This window comes from Ursus americanus, chromosome 14 (assembly GCF_024610735.1).
Source record: "Ursus americanus isolate L20-20 chromosome 14, mUrsAme1.1.p, whole genome shotgun sequence".
Classification (NCBI taxonomy): Eukaryota; Metazoa; Chordata; class Mammalia; order Carnivora; family Ursidae; genus Ursus; species Ursus americanus.
The window spans coordinates 28,266,605-28,287,882 of NC_142140.1; the positions used below are offsets into that span (position 1 = coordinate 28,266,605).

A 21,278-nucleotide genomic window follows, 5' to 3' on the forward strand; every position below is an offset into this window, starting at 1 on the left:
TTTAGAGAAAAAGGCTAACAATAAGGAAGGAAAAGGAAAGAATATATTTTGTGGATAAGCCCAGTGCATGGCCTTGTGCACCAGCTTTTATACTCTAAAGCCTACCTGGCAGGGCCTCATTCTTGTGATTGCAAACCCTGGTTTTTCAAACCCCCATCCCCCACCCCCAGGCTTGTCTCCAGTTATCTTAGAAGTGACAAACTAATCTCCAAGTAAGTTTAATTTTGATTCAAAAATACAATCACATATCCATCTTTTTTTTTCTTTTCTTCCTAATGGCAAAGGGGATGAGGCAGAGAAGACCAAATTGTGAAGAAAGGTAAAGATTATTACAGCCCTCTAAGTCTTCAGTTGACAAGCGAAAACACCTTGTATGTAATGCAGAGGAAACACTGTCCATTTGACCTCGTTTTCATTCACACTGCTCCCAACGCCCAGGAAAGACCAGATGTCTGGTTCCTAGAGTATTGGGCTTTTCCCTAGTAAAATTTATTTTTTTGAAGTTTGGAGAAAAACTGCAGCTCCTTCTGACCTCGGTATTTTATGGTTTAATAATTTCATATACTAAAAGTGTTCCGGCATAAAATGAGCTTTGAGTATTTATGCATTTGCAATAATCCAAGAAAGGCTGTGCAAAGAAAATCTTGAAACGATCTTTATTTTGAAAATCTTGTTATTATAAAAAAACCAAAAACCACAAATTCGTAGTTTTCATGAATAGGAGGTACAGTGTAGCGTATGGTAAAGGCACTGAATTGGCGGGGGGCAGGGGGGCGTGGGTAGTATGAGTAGATGACCTTTCTTTTTCCTTGAATGATTCCTACTAAGAGCAATACAAAATATACATTAGATATGGTATTTCTTCCCTCCTTACAGAAAACAATAGTTGGAAATTCCTATGTAAAGCTAATCTGCCATGAGGAATATAAAGCCCTTTAATGGGGTATCTAGGTCCCTATGGAAATTTTTTTTTAAACATACACCATGTGGTGCAATCTGTTACAGTCGACAAGGAGGGAAGGGGGGGAAAGCTCTGTGGGGGCCAGGAATAAAGTCATCTGTGGGAGTTTTTGAGGTATTCACTAGTAATGGGGGAAAGAGTACAGCTAAAACCTAGAAGTGACATCCTTCTGCCCTAAGTCATAACCCAGGGTATATTAAATGTATGCTCTTTTTAGAAACTATTTAGCAAGTTAGTCAATTTAGGGGAGAAAAGAAACAACCTTTTCTGAGATGGTTAAATTGCTATTCATTTTGTATTTTAATCTAATCTACTGGTGATTTAATTTACAGAACTCAAAGGAAGTGTGCACTCAAATATTTGAGGATGTTAACGTATCAACCACTGTTTAATTTTGGAATGTGCCTACTTGCTTGACACAATATTTTACCATCTCAACAAATGTTTAGCCTTTTTTTTTCACTTGACTAAAGAGAAATAAGTTTCACATCACTTCATTCACCTTCTTATGTGCATATGCTGGGAAAGATTGGATGTTAAAAAAAAAAAAACTTCCTCATGTTCCTTTCTACTCCATCTAAATCTGTTTACCAATTCAAAGCTGCTAAAAAGCCCTGTATTCTCCTGCTAAATCAACTGGATGGCTAGAAACCAAACTGTGATGTAACAGGAAAAAAAAATTATCAATTTATTTTCATGTCAGAACATTCTTGAGAAGGTATAAATTGTTCTGGTCTCTATGCCAGTTTTCTTTTTTCTTCCTTTCTCTGTTTTTTTTTTTTTTTTTTTTTAAAGGCTTTCAGCTTTTAAGCCGATACTTTTTATAGTTATATAACAGTTCTAATATTTTGTGACATTTTGTATTGTGACACTATAGATGAAATTGTCATCGGACTGACACTCTGTGCTGTTTATTCCTTAATTACAACTGTTAACACTGTAGAGAAGTGTGCTAATCTGCCAGCGCGTATTATGAAAACAACGTTATTGTTATCCACACCAACACCCACTCAACAGGGTATTTCCAAGATGGTAGTTTAAAGGAACTTAACAGCACAATGGACGTTTCAATAGTTTGTTTTTTTTTTTAAAGCTCGTCCTACTGTCTTCATGTAAAAACACACACCAGTTTGAAAATTTTAAACTCTTGAATTGCAATGAGCATGGACTCCCTTAGTAGCAGGAGCTGCCTCTATAATCAGAAAAATTAAAAAAAATTTTTTTGAGTGCTCCAGCAGTGGAGGGCTGAGGAACCGCAAAGCTTTCTGACAGTTGTTTCAGAAGTAATGAAAACAGAAAGCAGAGGGAAGGGCAAGTTTAAAGATGAAAAGATGAGAGGAGTTACTTGCATTCACAGGGTTGGTAGTCCTTAAATAACCAAGTCAAAATCCAATAACCATTCTCAGCTCTAATAGGTGACCTTTTTCAGAACCAAGTCTGAGCTCCCCTGAAACTGGCCACTTCTCAAATGCTTTGTAGTTTAGTTGTTTCCTCCAGAACCTTCAGAGGTTTGATATCTATGAGGGACAAAATCCTATGAATCCACTGTCTAAGAAATACTATACTGAAGTAGTTAAGTGCCTCTGTTTTTTCCATTTGTTTAAAGAAACTGTAATGGCCAACAGCCACTTGGATCCTGTGCTGACCCCGATCCCCATAATAAAATAACCAAAACGATTCTAGAAAATGTAAAATCAGGACCACCAGTATTCACTGTTCAGATGAGAATGATCGTAAATGATTAAAAAAAAAAAGAAAGAAAAGACACACATAACACTTATTTAGCGACTTACTTAATGAACAGTCCACCTTTCAGTATTAGCCCTTAACTCTCCATGGGTTTGGGAGAAAGCAGATTCATGACTCTGAAGTAATGGTAGTGATAGAACCTGAGACTTGTCAGCAGATTCTCCTATCTTCACATCATCGAGGAGGTAATGGGACAATACGAACATATTCGATTCCTAAGGTGCCCGAAATGACCCTGCATATTCTTTAACATTCAGCTGTGCTAAACAGGTTTTTTTTTGAAAAGAGTACGTGAAGAAGTTATCACTGCGCTTCATTCTGAACGGTATTTTCTGCTTCATTTTCATTTTCAACACCGATAGGATATGGTGCTCTTCCTAAAAGAAACTGTTCCCATTTGGGAATATATTCTTCTACTGATGCCCAGTAAAGAGTCTGGAAAAAAAACAACATCCAAAAGTAAAAAAGCATATCAAGCAATTGAACTTGGCTCTTCATAATAGTCTAAATGTTTATTCACTGAAGTGTGTGTGTGCGTGTACACACACACACATACACACATATACGTAGAATGCACTTCCTCTACAGAATATTTTATGTTAATTTTAGAAAGAAATCTGGCTACTTACTAGTGTTAATTTTCAAATTTCTCAGTAAAACCAGAGCCTGGCAGAATTACAGGTTTTGGGATTTTATTGTGATTTTACACGCCCTCTGGTGGCCAACCGTGTGATTATTACCAGTGGTATTACGGCTACAATCATTAAATGTTTTTGTTTACTCTTCCACATCCCATACCAAATAGATTACCCATACTAAAATTATTACAATGAAATGATTAGACAGGAACAACTGCTTTATAACTGACATAAAAAGATTTTACCTGGGATGAGATCAGGAACTGAAACATAACTAGTATGTTATAGTACAGGACTCAGGTAAATTGACTCCTTAATTGTATGGGGAAAAACACTTAAAATATGCATCCACTCTGTCTTTTAGAAGAGCACTCGATATGGTAAACTGTAATTTCTTCCCAGAGGTTTTTTTTTCTTCTTTTTTTTGTATACTGAGAAAATAATACCAATATCACGTAACGATTTTTAATTCCAGTAACTTGGAAGTTGAGACACTGTATTATTGGCCTGACTATATAAAGTCTACAAGCTATAAAAGCTCACACAAGATCACCATTTAATATCTACAAACTCTGATGGTTTTTTTGGGTGACTGCCCTAAAGAGGCCAAAGAAAAGTAAACTGCCCAAAGCTGTGTACCCTAGGAGGGCATCTGAGGTTGGATCATCACTATCAATCTCATTCTGGGGAATTCCGCCAAAGAATTACATAGCATTGTGAACACATAATGATTCACTCTGCACATTAAGAAGGAACAGGAGTTCTGAAAGTTGAAATTGTGAGTGGTTCTACATATCTATCCCTCTGTGCATGTGGTCTGAGAAGTAGCCTGACACACTTAAAATCGAGGTCATCCTGCTGTGCAAGACCAGCTAAGAAAAGTACCAGCCAAGGCCTGTGGTTGGAAGTTTCTCCACCATTCACGGCTGGATTAACCCCTATTGTGTGGGCCCCGTATAGGCAGAGTAAGGTATTGGAGAATTCAACAAAGGAAAAGACATGCCCAAGGCACAACTTTGTACCACAGTTCTTTCTATTCTTGATCACTGCCTTTTCTTATTACTCTAGATGACACAGAAAATTGAAGGGCAAATTCGCAGCCTTCAATTTGGAGTCTATTCACATCCCTGCTTAGGCAACAAGCAAAACTGTATTTGAAAAAGGTCATTAAGAATATAAAATGAAACTATTCTATATGTAGTAAATTTCCTTTCATCACAGATATATTCATATACCAAATAGGGTTTATTTTTGCCAACAGTCTTCCCAATCTGTTCTTGAACTGAGCAAAATAAAACAGACAAAAGCCACACTATACTGCATGATAATATGCATTTAAATAGCTTTGGTTGAAATTTGGTGAAGGGACTGAACTGCTAACATTAGCCAACAGGAAAGGCCCTTTGGTTAAGCATGCTGGCACCTTAAGATTTAGTGCATACTGTCTACTGTTTGTTATGGTTTAACAGGATAGGTGTTTCTAGATGAAAAGACACAGGATCTTTATAAAATTTTCACTTGATAAATTTTTAAAAATCAAGATATTCATCAACTACCTACTGTGTACAAAGCATAGCATTGTGGATATGTAAGGATCAATCAGACACATCTTTTACTGAATAAATAAATCTGGGAAACACACACATATAACCACAGATAATTTATAATACACTACTAACAGAATGGGGTCTCTTCCTATACATTTGTTCTGTAAGGTTCTCACCTCAAGAGAAACCACCTCTGGTGATGGAATTGGGTGAATCCTGGTCTGTAGAGACTTTTCTGCTGCTTCTATATCCTATAATAGGTATCAGCGTTTTAGAAACAAAATGTATTGACATAACACATACAAATGGCACCTGTAATAGCAATGTCTGTATCCTAAATCTCAACTCTTCTCTGGATATACAGTCTGAACTGAAGGAAGGGCATTGAAATAGGAGGACTGATCATTACTTAATTAACCAGTTTCAAATAGAGAAAGCAGCATTGCTTGTTTTAAAATAAAAAGGGGGAGGGCGCCTGTGTGGCTCGGGCAGTTAAGTGTCTGCCTTCCACTCAGGTCATGATCCCAGAGCCCTGGGATCGAGCCCCACATCGGGCTCCTTGCTAAGCAGGGAGCCTGCTTCTCCCTCTCGTCCCTGCTTGTGCTCTCTCTCGCTATCTCTGTCACTATCTGTCTCCCAAATCAATAAAATCTTTAAAAAAAACCCAGTAAAATAAAAAGTGGGGGTGGGGTGGGTGGGAATTTGGAGGTCTTCGTTTTCATTTAAAATAGTAAATGCCAATAATTCTTGCAAAAAGGACTTTCTTCCAAAACTGCTCAGGACCCTAACTTAGCTCTAAAACCATTAAAAACAGCCGGATGGATAAAACGGTCAAATGCTCAGATACTAAAAACAGTCAGATAGTCAGCCCCACACTGAGCTAACCTTAAAAGTGAAGAGTTCTAGTCCAGATCATGCAAATGGTGTATTAATGTCACACATTTCATCTGTTCAGTATTCTATTTTTTAATTTTATACTTATGCAAATCCTCCACATATTCAAAAGAAAGTCAATGAGGTCCTTCAGTTCTTTGCGACAAGAGCCTTTTCACTGTACTCCAGATTCCTGGGACTCGATTCTGGGGCACTCTCGGTGGCCAGCTTTATGGCTGGGTCGTACATCATTCAGCTGATGACATTTAAGCCCTGTGCTTTAATCTGTAGTGTGACTTGCGGGTGTGTGCATTTTCTCTCACGGTTGTAGAAATGCAGGGGTAATTACACTTAATGCATACCCGGGTAAAGATGTAACCTTGATATGTGGATGAAGTACAGGCCCCGAAATGTAGGACTCTCTAAGTTGTTCGTGAAACACTGAGTTCTGTTTCATTCTCCCCAAATTGGCACCTGTGTTGTCTTGTGCTTGCTTATGTTTGTCAAGTTCACAGAGGCCTTGGCTGGAGGCCATGTAAATTTTGTCTCTCCTTTGAGCTTAGTGAGTTGATCGAAAAGAGAAAGTTCTCTGATCCACGTAAAAGCATTGGAGCAATCTAAGTACAGGGCTGTTGGACAGACGGAGAGAGATGGAAAAGGACGTGGGAGTGGGGTGTGAAGAATCCAATGCTGAACAGGAGAAAAGAGCGAGCAGATGGCAGTGGCGGGAGCAAGGAATGGGTGTGAAATGTAAAAGGGAAAAACAGGAAATTCCCTAAAGGGACTCCCCAAAGTTGCACAACCATTAATGCACCTGCTGTCTCGAAGAAGGTGATTTGAAGGGGAAAACCATCAATTTAAGGATAAAAAGCCCATCTATTAGCAACGTCTATTCCCTACCAGAAGTTTATGGCCAAGACGCACACTAAAGCGCTTTTGATGCCAAATGCTACAACAGATAGCGAAGATTAACTCTTCTGTGATTGCGCTGAGATTTTACAAGGTCCTGGGAAAATTATTTCTTACTTTTATAAATCAAACAATAGACTCACAACCTCACTGAAACCATTATAAGAACAGTTGCAAATTTATTGTTGGTGGTAGATCTGGGTGCCACTAGCACCTGTAGACAAGATGATAAACACTTCTCTTAAAGAGCAGAAAATAAGGATATTGGATCTCTCCCCTAGAAGAGCGGATTTGTGGTGAAAGAGTAGATATGAGCAGGGATCTATGGCCTGGTAAAACAGGCCTATGGTTCGTAACTTGACTGTCATCTCTGCAGCCTGTCGACAAGGGATTATCACCCCTCCAGAGAACTTCTTTCATAAGTGAGATTTTTACTTTCTTAGATGTTTTGCTTACCTCTCTGACTCCTACACTTCTCTTTCTCCTTAGCTGGCTCCTTTTTCTCTTCTTAATCCTAAGTGTGGGCTTTCTAAGATTTGTGACATCTGTCCTCCTCTTTTTACTTTCTCTCTCTCTAAGACTATCTCTTATCTAGCTTCAACTATTACTGTAAAGGGATAGATGATTTTTCTTCCCAGCCCTTATTTCTCAACCTAATAAAACTAAACTTCCCCTTATTCCTTCTAAGTGTGCTGAATGTACAATAGGGGGAATTCTACTCCCCCAGATACCTATGCTGTATCTTCTACCTTCAACTCTTCTTACTCCTTGACATTTAAAAATTCAAAGGTCTATAGATGATTCCTGAAGGATGTCTCCTCTAGCCTGTCCCTGACATTCTTAGTGCTGTGGTCTTATTATCACACTTACTTGCTCCACAAACATGTACTTGGACTATATCTCATTTTACCTTAACCACACATGGAATTCATTATTAAATATATCTTTACATAGATTAAAAAAAATAGAGACCCACTACACAGAGGATAAAGTATGAATTCCTTGGCCTGACTGAAAAATCTCTGCCTTCTGTAGCGGGTTATATCCCATTACTTCCAATTAAGAACCTTCTGTTTGACTATACGCTGCCAGAAGGTACGGACTGTGTCTTATACAACCTTTAAGCATCTGAGAATCTAACGAAGTGCAGGGTATGTACTAAACACTTAAATATTCATTATATAAATAAATGACTAAGGTGTCAAAAGTTTCCTGAGTATAAGTGAAAAACTGAAAAAAAAAAAAAAAGTACCCAGGGGGATAGGGGGATGAGGGGAGAAGAGGAAAAAAAGCAGATGAGGAGAGAGGCTAGACTTCCTGACCAGACCCTGTTATCTTGTCTTATAGATCTGCCACTAGACCATTTAAAAATTTCTACAGTTATAGATCAAATGAAAAAGCAATCCCTAAAAATTGAAAACAAAAGGAAACAAATCTGACTGCCATCTAGTTGGTGGCATAACCACATAGAGAAAAAGTACATCAGGTGGTCTTAGAACACAGTATTTTGATGGAGCATCTGTAATGAGATATACCCCAAGGACAAAAGGAATTGTGAAAAGTATCTGACTGAAAACCATACTCAGTAATCATATTGTTCCTGATAGTGCTGTCTATATCATGGGATAAAGTAAATGAGTAGTTACATTAGTATTGGAAAATTATTTAGGAACTGAGACTTTTGGATTGAGGGGAAAAAAGAGGTAAAAGATTGATGATTTTAAGTTAAAAGTCTTACAATCATGTAATCAAAATGGAATTATTGATATGAGCTCTTGATGAATTTTATCTTTAGAAAAAAGTTGTAATAAACATCCCTAGAGCCCAGATGAAGGGCTCTAAACATATATTCCCATCAAAAGGATCCAGGGCTCCTTGGAGCAATGGCCAATTCCAGGTCTAAGTGGCAAATGATGGCCTGGAAAATATCACAGCAGAAAGAAAGAAAACTATCAAAGACTGTTAAGATCATGTTAAAGGCATTCAGGAGCTAACAGGGGGCTCCCACTTGGTAAAAATGGACAGTTTAAGCATCACTGGGATGGGTTGAGACCTTTCAAATCACAGATGTATTTAAGAACATCAGCATCTAATTGGTCACTTTTGGAGGATACTAGAGAACCAACCTATTATTTTTGAAAACTAAGTACAGAGAAAGAATCAAGCACTCATCATGCTTTTTCCTCTATGAAGTGTACTTCAGCGTAAGCAAATAATTGATGAGGGGATGTTTATCTTACAAATTATCAGCAACTGAATGAGAAGGAATAGAAGAATTTGAATATCACTTTTTGCAACCCTTAATGAACACATCTAGGCCATGATCATCAGTGACTGCTAACATTCCAGAAAGAGAGACGATGAGGCTTTACGAAGTGTTCCTCCCCAAAACACTGAACCTGAATCTGATCAGGCCTCTATGTCTGCACTGTTAATGCAGTATCCATTAGGCTCAGTGGCCGGTGAGCACTTGAAATGTGACAAGTCTGAGTTGAGAAGCACTGTAAATGTAAACTATACACTGAATTTTGAAGGCTCAGTGGGGGAAAAAATCATAAAATATTTACTAACTTTCAACAGCATTACATTTGAAATATGAAATTAATTTTAGTACATTTCATTTAATCTGTTTAACTTTATTAAAAGTGGCTGGCTCAGTTGGGAGGAGCATGGGATGCTTGATCTTGGGGTCATGAGTTCGAGCTCCACGCTGGGTATAGAGATTACTTAAATAGATAAAAACTTAAAAGTTGTTACTAGAAAATTTAAAATTATTTGTATTAGATTCCTGTTGCATAACACAACTTCTATCAATTTATGGGAATTACAGGGAACAGAGGAACATATTAAGTGATACCTCAGCAGTGTCATTAGCCATATCCTGAGTATGGGAAACTATAGGAAAAACGAGCCAATTCTTTCAACGAATAAATCAAAAGGGGGTTAAAAAAAAAAAAGGCAGAGGGAAATTTAGAGATTTGAGAGACCTATCAATCAATTATGTACTAGACTTTATTTGGATTCCGATTCAAACAAATGTAAAAACAGGTTAATCAGGGAGATCTGAATCCTGACTGAATATTTGAGGAATTATTGTTAATTTCTTAGATTGATCATGGTATTGCGATTGTACTTAAAATAGCCATTATCTTTGAGTGATAAACACTGATGAAAAAGACGTGATACTTACAGATGAACCAATGTGATGTCTGAAGATTAGCTTCAAATTAATTTGAGGGGCTGGGGGTGAAGGTGTAGATGAAACAAGATTGGGTGTGTTTTGAAAATTATTGAATCTGGGTGATAAGCACATGGAAGTACATTTTTCTATTCCCTCTTCTATGTAGGTTTGAAATATTTCGTAACAGTTAAACAAGTTTCCAGTTTGGATGGTGGTGTAAATGTTACTCTATGGCAGGATTCAGCAGCCTCTGTAAATGCATTGACTCGTGATTAGGAAAGGTAAACTATGAGCACAAAGTCATGTACTGGGATTTATTCCTTTCCCCCTCCCTAGACATGTCCCTTCCTCCCAACCCAGCAATATATATCTTCCTATAAAAATACAGTGAAGCCAGCCATGACTGGGTTGGATTTACTCTTTTAATCTGCTGAAGGGGCAATTTCTGGGATTGAAAAAAGAAGATCCGAAAGGATGAGATACAGGGTCAGTGGTTCAAGGAACCCTTGAGCATTCATTAAACTTGCTTTTCATTGAATTGGAGAAAGTGAGAAATGTGAGGAGGAAAGAGGAGAGACTTGGTCCTGTAAGTCATTGGCCCTGGGTGGGGGTGGGGGGGCTGCAGTCTGTTGAAGGCTGTAACTGCCAGCTGCCCCAAGAAGGCCTCCAGGACCCGCCTTAATGGAAGCACTCGGCGTGTCTCTGATCTGCTGTAGCACATTCCTGTTCTCACCCTGGAGTGTTCGTCCAACTTCCTCATGAGATGTTCGCTACCACAAAATTGCCTTTTTGTGTTAAACTAAATTTTGTTGGTGGGGATGGGGTGGGGAAAGAGGTTGAAGAGATGACAGTTTACATCATAGAAGTATTTATAGAAACAAAATTCTCTTTCTCTTCCAAATCTGTACCAATTATGTTTGTTTTTAAAAGGCAGACACATTTTATTTTATTCATAAGAGGGAAACTAGCAGAAACTAACAATCCATTATTGTCTGTGATATTTACTGACTAAACCCTCAATTTGGGTTTTCTTCATTACCTAAATTCATGTCCATTCTTTTACTATTATGCTTGAACCATTGGGATTAGTCTTTTTGTTATTGTTCCCATTTTTAAAACATTCTTTTATTTTTTCCAAATACATTTAGGGAAATTTTGTTGGGTTTGATGCAGGTTTTGGTGGGGTTATTTTTAAATCTAATAATAACACTGTGACTGATTTTAGAAAAATAAGTTTTCCCCGTCAGGATTAAGCCATAGATTTCCATTTAAATTTTAAATTTCCTGTTGAAGTGTAAGAATTATCTTTATACCAATCATGCATATTCCTTGTTAAGAGCATTCTCAAGTATTTTATAATTTCATTGCTAATGTGAATGTGATTTCGTATTTTCCAGTTACGTATGTAGGACTATTAGAGATTTTTGAATGGTTATGTTTTATCCGTTAATTTTACTCAACTCATAATATACTAGTTTTAAACAACTTTGGCTTTTCTAAGTATATAGCCTTATTGATTAAAAATACTAGGGTTATATCTTACTTTCCAAAAATTAAAGCTCACTCCCTGTTAGTGTTTCTTATATGGGTCAGAGCATCTAAAAAAGGTCAAATAATGGATGGTATTAGAGCTTATGCTTATTTTGTTAATATCTTCGTAGGAATGTTTCCAAGTTTCAGTGGAACCATTTTAAAAGTGTATTCTATACCTAAGCACATATCCTGATGTAACTGAACCTGTTCTTGACAAGGGGTATTAGGAGTAGTCACTTTATGGTTTTCCTCATGTCTAAATTAGGAGATCAGTGCAGGTCAGTGGTTTTCACCATTCTTGAAAGAGAATAGAGCAGGCAAGGAGGGGCTGAAGGATGGGTCTTTGACCAAAGCAGGTCCACTTAGTTTTTATGCTAAACAAAAAACAAAAACAAAAAACTTAAAGCCTTAAGTGAAAATCTAATCTATGTGCTTTTTTAAGTTTCTCCCAACTGAAAATTCTGTGATCAAGTCCTATTTAGGTCACTTTCACAATAGCCTCCATGGTAGAGCCCTTAATAATTATTTCCAAAGTTTAAAACAAAATAAGAGGGAAAGCAGGATAAAAAAATTTGCATATACAAGTATTCAAAGTATGTTAAAAAAAAAAAAAGGGAAGAGATTGCATGTCCAACAGCAAGCACCGTATCTGGGATACAAGAGCTCAGTAAATGCTTATTAAAAGACTAAAGGGAAATATACAAAAACATTAATTTCAAGCTGGGTGGGATGATGTGGAAAGTATGCTATTTCGTTTTCTTGGCTCTTTCCAGTTTTTTACAGTGAGAATATATTGCTTTTATAATCAGGGGAAAAAACACCATCTAAACTTGTTTCTAATGACGATGAAACTAGGTCCATTGTCTTCCTTCCAGATATGGCAATGATTTCTTAGCTATTCTCCTTAAATCTAATCTCCCCGTTCTGCAAATCACATTGCACCTAAATAGGAAATGAATCTTTCTTAAATACCCATATGCTTCTTATATAAGTCTCTATTTTTCTTTTGCTCAAATACTTTTAGTACTGTATTATCCCTACATATCAAGTCTCAACTTCTTCAGTAGGTCTTACAAAACATATCCAACCTTGTTTCCCGTGACTTTGCAAGCTAGTTAGCTCAGGATCCCCTGGACACTAACAGGGCCACCATTCTTCTGGTCTTGGTTCTTCTGTAAGAATGCAATGCAATATCTTGCTTTCTGCCTATTCAAACACAGCTCCAGCTTAGCCTCCCCTCTCAGACATGTTAGAATATTCTAGCTTTTGATGATTTTTTTTTATACGCACTCCCAAACTGCTAAGGATTCCGCATAATTTAATGTTCGATCAACTAAGGTCTCATGTTGTGTGTGATAACCTTATGTCATCAGTAAAGCCTGTTAGCTATTTGATGTAAAGAACTATGAATTATTTTGTTAACTCCACTTTCTGCTTAGAACTAGCTCAGTTGTAAGGCCCCTCTGGGCATTCACCAAATACTTGCTCACTAAAAGGAAGATACTTGAAAAAATCCAAATAGTACCTGTACTTGTTGCAGGTGAGTAGCGATCAAGCCTTCAAGCCTTCTAATTTAGTTTTTCTGACTTTTCACAGCAAATTCCAGATTATCCTATATATTTCCATTTAAAAATAAATATTGCAAACACCATTGGGCAAGTAAGACATATGGCAACATAGAATGCTTTGGTAGCACTATGGCTGTGACTTAAATTACTGTGGATCAAACTGCCAGAAGCTGAGAAGATAACTGAATTTTCCTCTTCCTTTATCCTCTAGTGACTACATAAGATAACTATATCATGCCTATCGATGAAAATATTTAACAATAAAAAACTGAAAACACTGCTTTATAACTTAAATAATATAGCCTTACTCCCAAATGTTTTAGTCATAGGATCTCTTGGAAGCTTGAATGGAAGCAAACTTTAGGGTTTTAATTATGGATGAAGCCATACAATTCTGGAAGCAAAGTATAGCAAGCAGCCAAAAATGTTACACATATGATTTTACTCCAAATGGGCACATTGGCCAAATGGTGGGGCCCTGCGCAATCACATACTTTGACCACCTCCTCCATCACTATCAAGAGAGATCTGGGAAATCTGTTATCTTAGATATGAATTCTACGTGCTGACTGTGGCCCCAGTAGGGCAAAATCAAATTGTTCTTGTTTTTATGATGTTAAATAGTTTTGAGTTGGATCTAAAAACGTTATAGGTACTTCATGGGGTTTTAGGATCTCCCTATAAATAAAAGAAGATGGAAGATGGAAAGCTACATCTTGTATTTATTACTTCTTGCACAAGGTGACCTTTAAATTCCTTCTATGGTCACTGGTTCTTCTGGTTGATTAAAAACACTTAGGTTAAAAAAACTTCCATTTTTTTTTTTTCATTTAAAAAAGAATCCATATGCAACTTCTCCAACTAACATGGGTTTAAAAACTAGATGGTACTTCACTAATTGTATTTATTACTCAAAACAAAGTTTATATATAAAAATTATGAAATTCACTTAAAACAATTTTTTGCAAAGGTGGGAAAAAATCTTTATACTCAAGTCATGGAAACTTACCATTAAAAGACTAAGGTTCCTTTTAAAAGCAGTCTCAGCTGCTTGCATCTGAGATGCCTTTTCCTTGTTTTCATCTATAAATTTATTCTCCATTTGTTGAAGTAACATTAATCTTTGTGATACTCTAGAAAAAAATTAAGATTATATAAAGTTTTTTTTTAAAGGGTACATTTTTTGCTTGACTAACATAGAAAATTTATTTCTTAATTGTACCTCACTTCAAGTTCAACCTATTTTGAAAACCAGTTACTATGTCAATTAATAAGACAGTGGAAAACTCAGATAGTTCAAAAAGTCTTAAATCTGGGTAAAATTATTCTTATTTTCATTAACATATCTATCGTAAGTACATGCTTCTGTTTTTTTAGCCTCTATGGTCTTTGCAATTATTTTAGAGTGTTAAAAACATGTTTTAATTTTTGGTGAAAATGCAAACTGTAATACATATCCCTTTGTACACATACTTATATATACCTCCCCACACACATACATTGATATAACTTGCTATACGAAACCTTCTGCTTAACACTTCAATACCCCTGAATCTCATGTTACACATTTAGAATTGCGCTAAACTTCCATATGTTTGAAGAAGCAATAAAAATATTTTTTTCCTCTTTTTCCAAGAGAAAGATGATGGTTCCATATATGAGTGAGAGGCTGTGTGTATGTATGCATATTCACAACAAGGTGAAACAGTAATTGAAGAAAGATGTAAAAAGTTGCAAGTAAATTGTCAAACTACTTTGTTATATATAATATACTTTAAAAATTTCTCATTGGTCAAATGCTCATTTTACAAGTTTTTTGGTCTTAAATGATTAACAAAATGTCAGACGATAAAAAATACATGTGGTATATATAACAGTCTAACCACTTTCCAGATAGTTGTGGAGATTCTTAAGAAATGCTATATTTCAGAGGGCTGTTCTTGAGGGTAGCATTAAAATTGAGTACTTTCAACATTTTTATAAGGGAAAGATCTTAGAAAGCCAAGGAAGAGGGCCTGGTAATTAAAGGAAAACATCAGAACCCACAGAAAGAGGTAGAGAAGGTTAATATCAAGTATAAGTGAAGGACTGGTTATGTAATTTGTAAGACCTAATGCAAAGTGAAAATGTGGGGCTCCTTGAAAAGAAAAAACTTAGGAATTTCATGACAGCAACATTAGAGCATTAAACCAAGTGCAGGGACTGTGAGTACACAGGTCACATACTCATGAAGCCTAACCTGGGTAAGAGGTGTACAGAAGTCCATGAAATATCAGTGAGGAAACTATAAAAAGGTGAGAAGGGTGAATTTATCTAGATAATAGTAATAATTGTAAAGAGAGAACATGACTATACCTTTTAATATTTGTTATTCTTAAGAGACAGTGACATTCCCTAACACCAAAATCTCTCAAGTGTCAGAAAATTTAAATGACGCACTTTCAGACTTTTTAAGTCTTCTGTGCTCACAATATTTCACTAACAAAGCCAGTACCATTTATTCATTTAGATAAGCCCTTTAAAAAAAAACTTACATTTCTTCATGTCTTTTAGAGAGGCGAATTTCTTGAGCAAACAAGGAAGTCATCTTTAGTCAAAGCTGCCTTATAAGCTTTCTGCTAAATAATAAAAACATTTAAAGTTACTTTAATGTCCTCAGCTTTATAGCAGTTGATTGTTTTATTACCTCAACCCATTGGTTCTCTCAGAAGAGAAAAATAAAAATTGAGATATAATGATGTGTAAAATGAAAGAATGCATTTAAGACCATTTTTACTTACGATGCACAGTTTTTCATGTGCCAGACGCATCCAAAAACACCATGAATCAGGTAAACTCAACATATTTCACATTTCCTCCTTTTACTTCCTCACACTTTAACCTTAATTTGAATTGAAAACAAACAAGCAGCTGGTACTAAGACTAGTAAACATTTTATTGAATCAACAGAAAGAAAAAAATCCACTCTGTAAAATTCAACACAGGAATATCATCCCTTATGCATGTGCACACACACATAGAAAGGCAAACAAGTATAAGAACCAACTGGAAACTCATGGTCTTTCCTTTATTGGAAGACTGCCCAGTTCTACCATCCCTTTTCCAAATAAAGTATTTTTCATGTATAACTGCGGGGGAAAGCCCAACTGGTCTATTCACCTTACCCTCGGTGCTCAGGACTCCCATTTGGGGAGTTTAGGAAAGCCCATTTTAATGGCATATGAGCAAACTCACCTTGACTGAAGAGCCTGGACCAATACAGATAAAGATCAAGTGGAGTGCTTTGAAAGCTCACAGTCTGAAGGTAAATCATCTGGTTGCGTGCAAAAGCTGAAGGTGACTGTCCTAAGGGAGAAAAAAAACAGGAATGAAATTCTTTTCCTGGAGCGAAGCACTGGCTTTCCTAAATTTTATTAATTAAACACTGTCGCTGATCTCTGAGTGTCCAGCGCTGATAGACTGAGCTCTTCCTTCAGGGCACATACATGGAGGTGTAGGGCACTGAGCCCAGCCAAGGGCAAGGAAACATTGCCCTGCCCTCAACGGGTTTCCTTCTAAAGAAACCAATGTCTTGCGTTCAGCACCGCGGACAGCAATCGCTCGCCGGTTTGCCCACAAGGATCTAGTTTCAGATACTTATCCTCTAAGATCACTACGGACCAATCGTCGCCGGCTTCCTCCCCCTTTCAAATGCAGTGTCGAGTAAGCCTCGGAAAGTTAGTCCACGGTAACTTCTTTTCCGTAAGGCCCGCCATCAGCACTCCAGACAAACCCCAAGATAAATTCGGCCTTTCGAACCGAAGATTCGCACGGTCTCAGAGCCCTCAACCCTGCAACCACTGTAACTCCCTGCTTATACCCAGAGGACTCACGACCTTTCCTCATCACCCCAGTCATCTCCCTTTAACAACATCCTGTCCACCGGCCCTGCGACCACTTGCGCTGCTCTCGGACAGTCAGGGAACCCACCGGCAGCCCGTTACTTGGTGGGACTTCACTCACCCAGTAGCACTTGGACCTTTTCCGTAAAGGCGGCTGCTACAGTGCGGACGCTGGGTCCCAACACAGGCCTGGGCGTGGTCACGCCACCATCTTTGCGCACGCATGACGAGGTGACGTAATCACGTCGCTATAAAAGGCGGGCCTCTGGCTCGAAAGGTGACGGTGCTGCGCTCAGGGGAGAGATCCCTGAAGGGGTGGTTCCGAGCACTGTGAAAACATTTGGTGGTAGCTCAGTTTTGAGGCCTTTTGAAATAAGACCTGAATATGCTTTAGAGAGGGAAGCTAGAATGTCACAGAGTATGGAGATGGGGAAAAATCTTTCAGAGTATTCCAAAGTATTTGAATGGTCTGCACAGTCCGTAAAAGCTCTTTGCTTTAAAGAGCTTCACCCAGTTGGTCAGGTGCAGAGCAGGAGCGTAGCCTCTGCCTGCACCCGCATAGGGACAGTAATATTGATCGTGGACGTTTTGAGGGGTTTGTGTGCAGGTCGCTGTGTTTAGGGGAATTACCTCAGCCCTTTCCCGACAACGCCTGGTGACGTAGGTACCATCATCCTCGTTCGACAGAGGAGCGAACAGGCTTGGCCGTTTATCATTTTGGAGCTTAAAGTCAGCAGAGCCTTGAGGAAATTTCCCACAGCCCTCAGGTCACACACTTGGGAATAATCCCTTTGTGCTGTAAAGTGCGTTCTTAAACCTTTTTTTCCCTTTGAAATAACTTGGCGAGACACGAAGTACTATCCTTAATTCCAGAGGCAGAAACTGGAATTCAAGGAGGTCAAGTTGTTTTCTTCCTACGGGTTACTGAGCTAGTAAAGGGCGAAGTGCTAGGACTCCAGTCCAGGTGTCTTTTATTTTTTAACTCCCAGAATATCTACATGAAACTCCTCTCCTGTTTTGGGATTCGGGCACTTCATGGTTCCTTTGCTTGGAACAGCCTTCCCCAGAAATGCACATAGACTGAGTGCCTCATCTTTCAATGCTACTTCCTGGAAGAAGCGTCCCTGGACCTTGAATATAAGATGGCAACTCCATTTCTTTTCTCTCTGTCCTCCTTCTCTTGCTTGGTTTTTCTCCAGAACACGCTGTTCCATACGTTTTACAATCACTTGTTCATGTGTTTATCAGTGCACCCCTACTAGAATTCGGACATCCTAAGAACAAGTATGATTTGCTGCTGTATCCTCAGCAACTAAAAAGGCCTTGAAATAATCCCAGATGGAAATTCCATCATCATTTAAGAGAGGTCTGTCTTCAGTTGATAGGGCCTTTGATTTGGCTGTTCCATGGTCTTCCTTAGTAAAGATGAAAAACAGACCTTTGAATGGCCTTGTGCTCTAGGAATGAAATAGAGCTTTTGCATAGTTACGAGGCATTCTTACCTCTTAGGTAAATTTACAAATAAGGATTTTTCTTGAATTGGTAATGGGTTGCATGAAGTAGAGAACCGAGAAGCTGTACATTAAAGCGTGTGTATGTTGTTTAAAACAAACTTTGTTCCCCTCCCTGTTCTATGTAAGTTTGCATAGTGACACAATTGGGACAAACCCAGCCCTTTTAACTTTGAATCTAGCTTCTTTAGGTCGTTGTCTGCCTTGGAGTGAATAAAGGAATACCTTGGAATTTTCTTGCAATTTTTAGGAGAAAGGTAATTAGGAATACCTCACAGACACTTAGAGATTATCTAGATAGACTGTGATAATACATCTTACAGCATCCCCAAAAAAGTATTTTCTACTTAAAGATCTGCTGTCATAGCTCCCATCTTCATGACAGCCCCCAGTTAATCTTTTCTGTGAGACACTTGAGAAGAAGTGTCTCTGGCAATTGCACAGTCTGTCAGTATACAGCTTCTCTATTTATTAGGTAAGTTTGGGTACTTTCTGGAGTGAGATATTTGCCGTCTACCATGCAGATCATTAGAACCTACTAAGTAATGCCTGGCTCATAAGGGGGCATTCTGTAAATGTACAGTGAGGTTGATATTTCCTAACCCTGGTTCTGTATGTTCGTCCACCAGCATGCTAAAATGGTCCCCTTAGCCTCATTATTTAGCGTTGTGCTCCTTAGTCATAAATTCTTTAAGGATGTATTTATTAAATATTTCTAAGATGTAGTCCCTTCCCTCAGGAGCGTAGAGGAATCTTAAGGTATATACAAAAAGCTAGAGGATATTGGCTGACAACATAAAAATGACTAATATTCATCAAGTGCTCATTCTGTGCTAGGCACTGTGTGTGATTTACCACATCGAATCCTCATAACCCTGTGAGCAAGACAGGGTTGCTTGCTAGCTTACTTACTATCCCCATTTTTATAGCTGAGAAAACTGAGGCTTAGAGACATGACTTGTGATCACACTGTAAGTAAATGAGCCTTGGCTTGTTTGATGTTAGTATTGTATGTAATTACATACAGTATATTGAGAATGTGTAACTAAAAAGTGTCCTGCAGAGAAGAGGGTGCTAGAGAAGAAAGGAGAGAGCACCAAGAGCTGAAATAGTCTAGATAACATTTTGGAAGGCTGAGGTGAATTTTGAAAAGTGGGTGGAGTTTGGAGGTCTGCTTTTGTAATTGGGTCTATGAGGTGGCAAGATGGACCATGAAGTCTTCTAAGTGAAGGAGGCATGTGTATGTACCGAAGTGTGTGCATGGTCATACCTCTGGGATGAGGGCCAGTGGAGAGGAAGCATTGAGAAGAATGTTTTCTCCTTATTTCCCCCAATTTTGAAGATTTCATTTCTGGTGTCAGAGACTTAGAAAACAGTTTTGACAGTAATAAAGAGAAGGAGGTATTGGAGAAGGTGAGACTGGTAAGTAAAGAATAGAAAGGCTTGAGGGGCGCCTGGGTGGCTCAGTCATTAAGCGTCTGCCTTTGGCTCAGGGCGTGATCCCAGGGTCTTGGGATCGAGCCCCACATCGGGCTCCCCGATCTGCTGGGAGCCTGCTTCTTCCTCTCCCACTCCCCCTGCTTGTGTTCCCTCTCTCTCGCTGGCTGGCTCTCTCTCTGTCAAATAAATACAATCTTAAAAAAAAAAAAAAAGAATAGAAAGGCTTGAGGATGAAAAAGGAGGGACAAGCTTTAAAGAGTAAGAAACAATTAAAAGAATCTCAGGATCCTTGACAGTTTCAAAGACTTGAAATTACTAACTGTAAATTCTGTTACGGTTTATACAGAGGCCTTCTTTTTATACTTCCTTTGGGTGTACTCTGGGTAGACAAATAATAAGAAAATGAAGAACTCATGCCTGAAATAGAGTTAGTTTTTTTTGTTTGTTTTGTTTTTTTCTCCTTGTTTCAGGAAATCCCAGATGAAATTTGGCAAAGTGAGTCCAATTGCTTGTATTTCTGCTTTTCTTCATTTTGAAATAGTCTCTACTCATAATATCTCTGAAATACTTTAAATTGGCCCTGGATGGATTTTGACCAAAGAGAATTTGCAACCAGATACTTCTTTAGGATCTTTTGTCAATGATTCAGCTACCAGTCTAGGTCCAATTAGATAAAACTCTGCAGTAGAGAAATCATTATCACAGCTGGTGCCTGCATTGTAGACAATCTTAGCTGAGAGAACAAGACTGTGCTGATAAAACTATGCTCATTCCTTGAGATTTCCAGTGAGAATTTGCATAAGCTTTTTCCTTGTTGGGAGAGCAAATTAAAAACCTCACTAGTTCTAAAATTCACTTGAGAACACATTAGAATTTTAAAATTGAAAGCACAAATGATAATTCTTAGCAAATCATTTGTATGTTGTATACATAGTAAATACGTATATTTTCTCCTTCCCAAATTTCAGTAATTTAAAGCTCACACAATCCTTTTTTCTTAAACTGACACCGTTCCAGCTGTGTATAATTTAAAAGGCTTTTTTTTTTTTTTTTTAAATCCTGGTTTCTTGATTTCCCAGCAGCTTTCAATTTACTCATTGGTCTCTGTAACTTTTTAGCTTTTCTTGAAGTAGGAATTTTCTCTTTCATAGCCCTCCTGCCTGTTTATTTTCTTCATGTTATTCCCCCTTTTTGCTCTTAGGATCCTGTAAACAACTTTATCAGTCCACTATTGAGTAAGCAATTAAGAATCTTTTTTTTTTTTTAAAGATTTTATTTATTTATTCATTCGACAGAGATAGAGACAGCCAGCGAGAGAGGGAACACAAGCAGGGGGGGTGGGAGAGGAAGAAGCAGGCTCATATCAGAAGAGCCTGATGTGGGGCTCGATCCCAGGTCGCCAGGATCACGCCCTGAGCCGAAGGCAGACGCTTAACCGCTGTGCCACCCAGGCGCCCCACAATTAAGAATCTTCTTAATGCATACTT

At 38.0% G+C, this 21,278-nt stretch overlaps 1 protein-coding gene across 2 annotated transcripts; it reads right to left on the reverse strand.

Moving 5' to 3' along the window:
* Positions 1 to 644: 644 nt before the first annotated feature.
* Positions 645 to 17,057, reverse strand: CEP15 (centrosomal protein 15). 2 transcript variants are annotated; one of them, XM_045807513.2, is made up of 6 exons: positions 16,962 to 17,057; positions 16,194 to 16,304; positions 15,494 to 15,574; positions 13,969 to 14,092; positions 5,072 to 5,146; positions 645 to 3,145 (listed from the first exon to the last, which is right to left on the reverse strand). In XM_045807513.2, exons 3-6 carry the CDS (start codon positions 15,544 to 15,546, stop codon positions 3,014 to 3,016), a joined length of 384 nt encoding a protein of 127 aa, XP_045663469.1. In that variant the 5' UTR covers positions 15,547 to 15,574; positions 16,194 to 16,304; positions 16,962 to 17,057; the 3' UTR covers positions 645 to 3,013. The 2 variants fall into 2 exon arrangements, with proteins under 2 accessions (XP_045663469.1, XP_045663468.1); XM_045807512.2 differs by having other exon boundaries at positions 15,494 to 15,577; positions 16,962 to 17,056.
* Between the last annotated feature and the right edge of the window lie 4,221 nt (positions 17,058 to 21,278).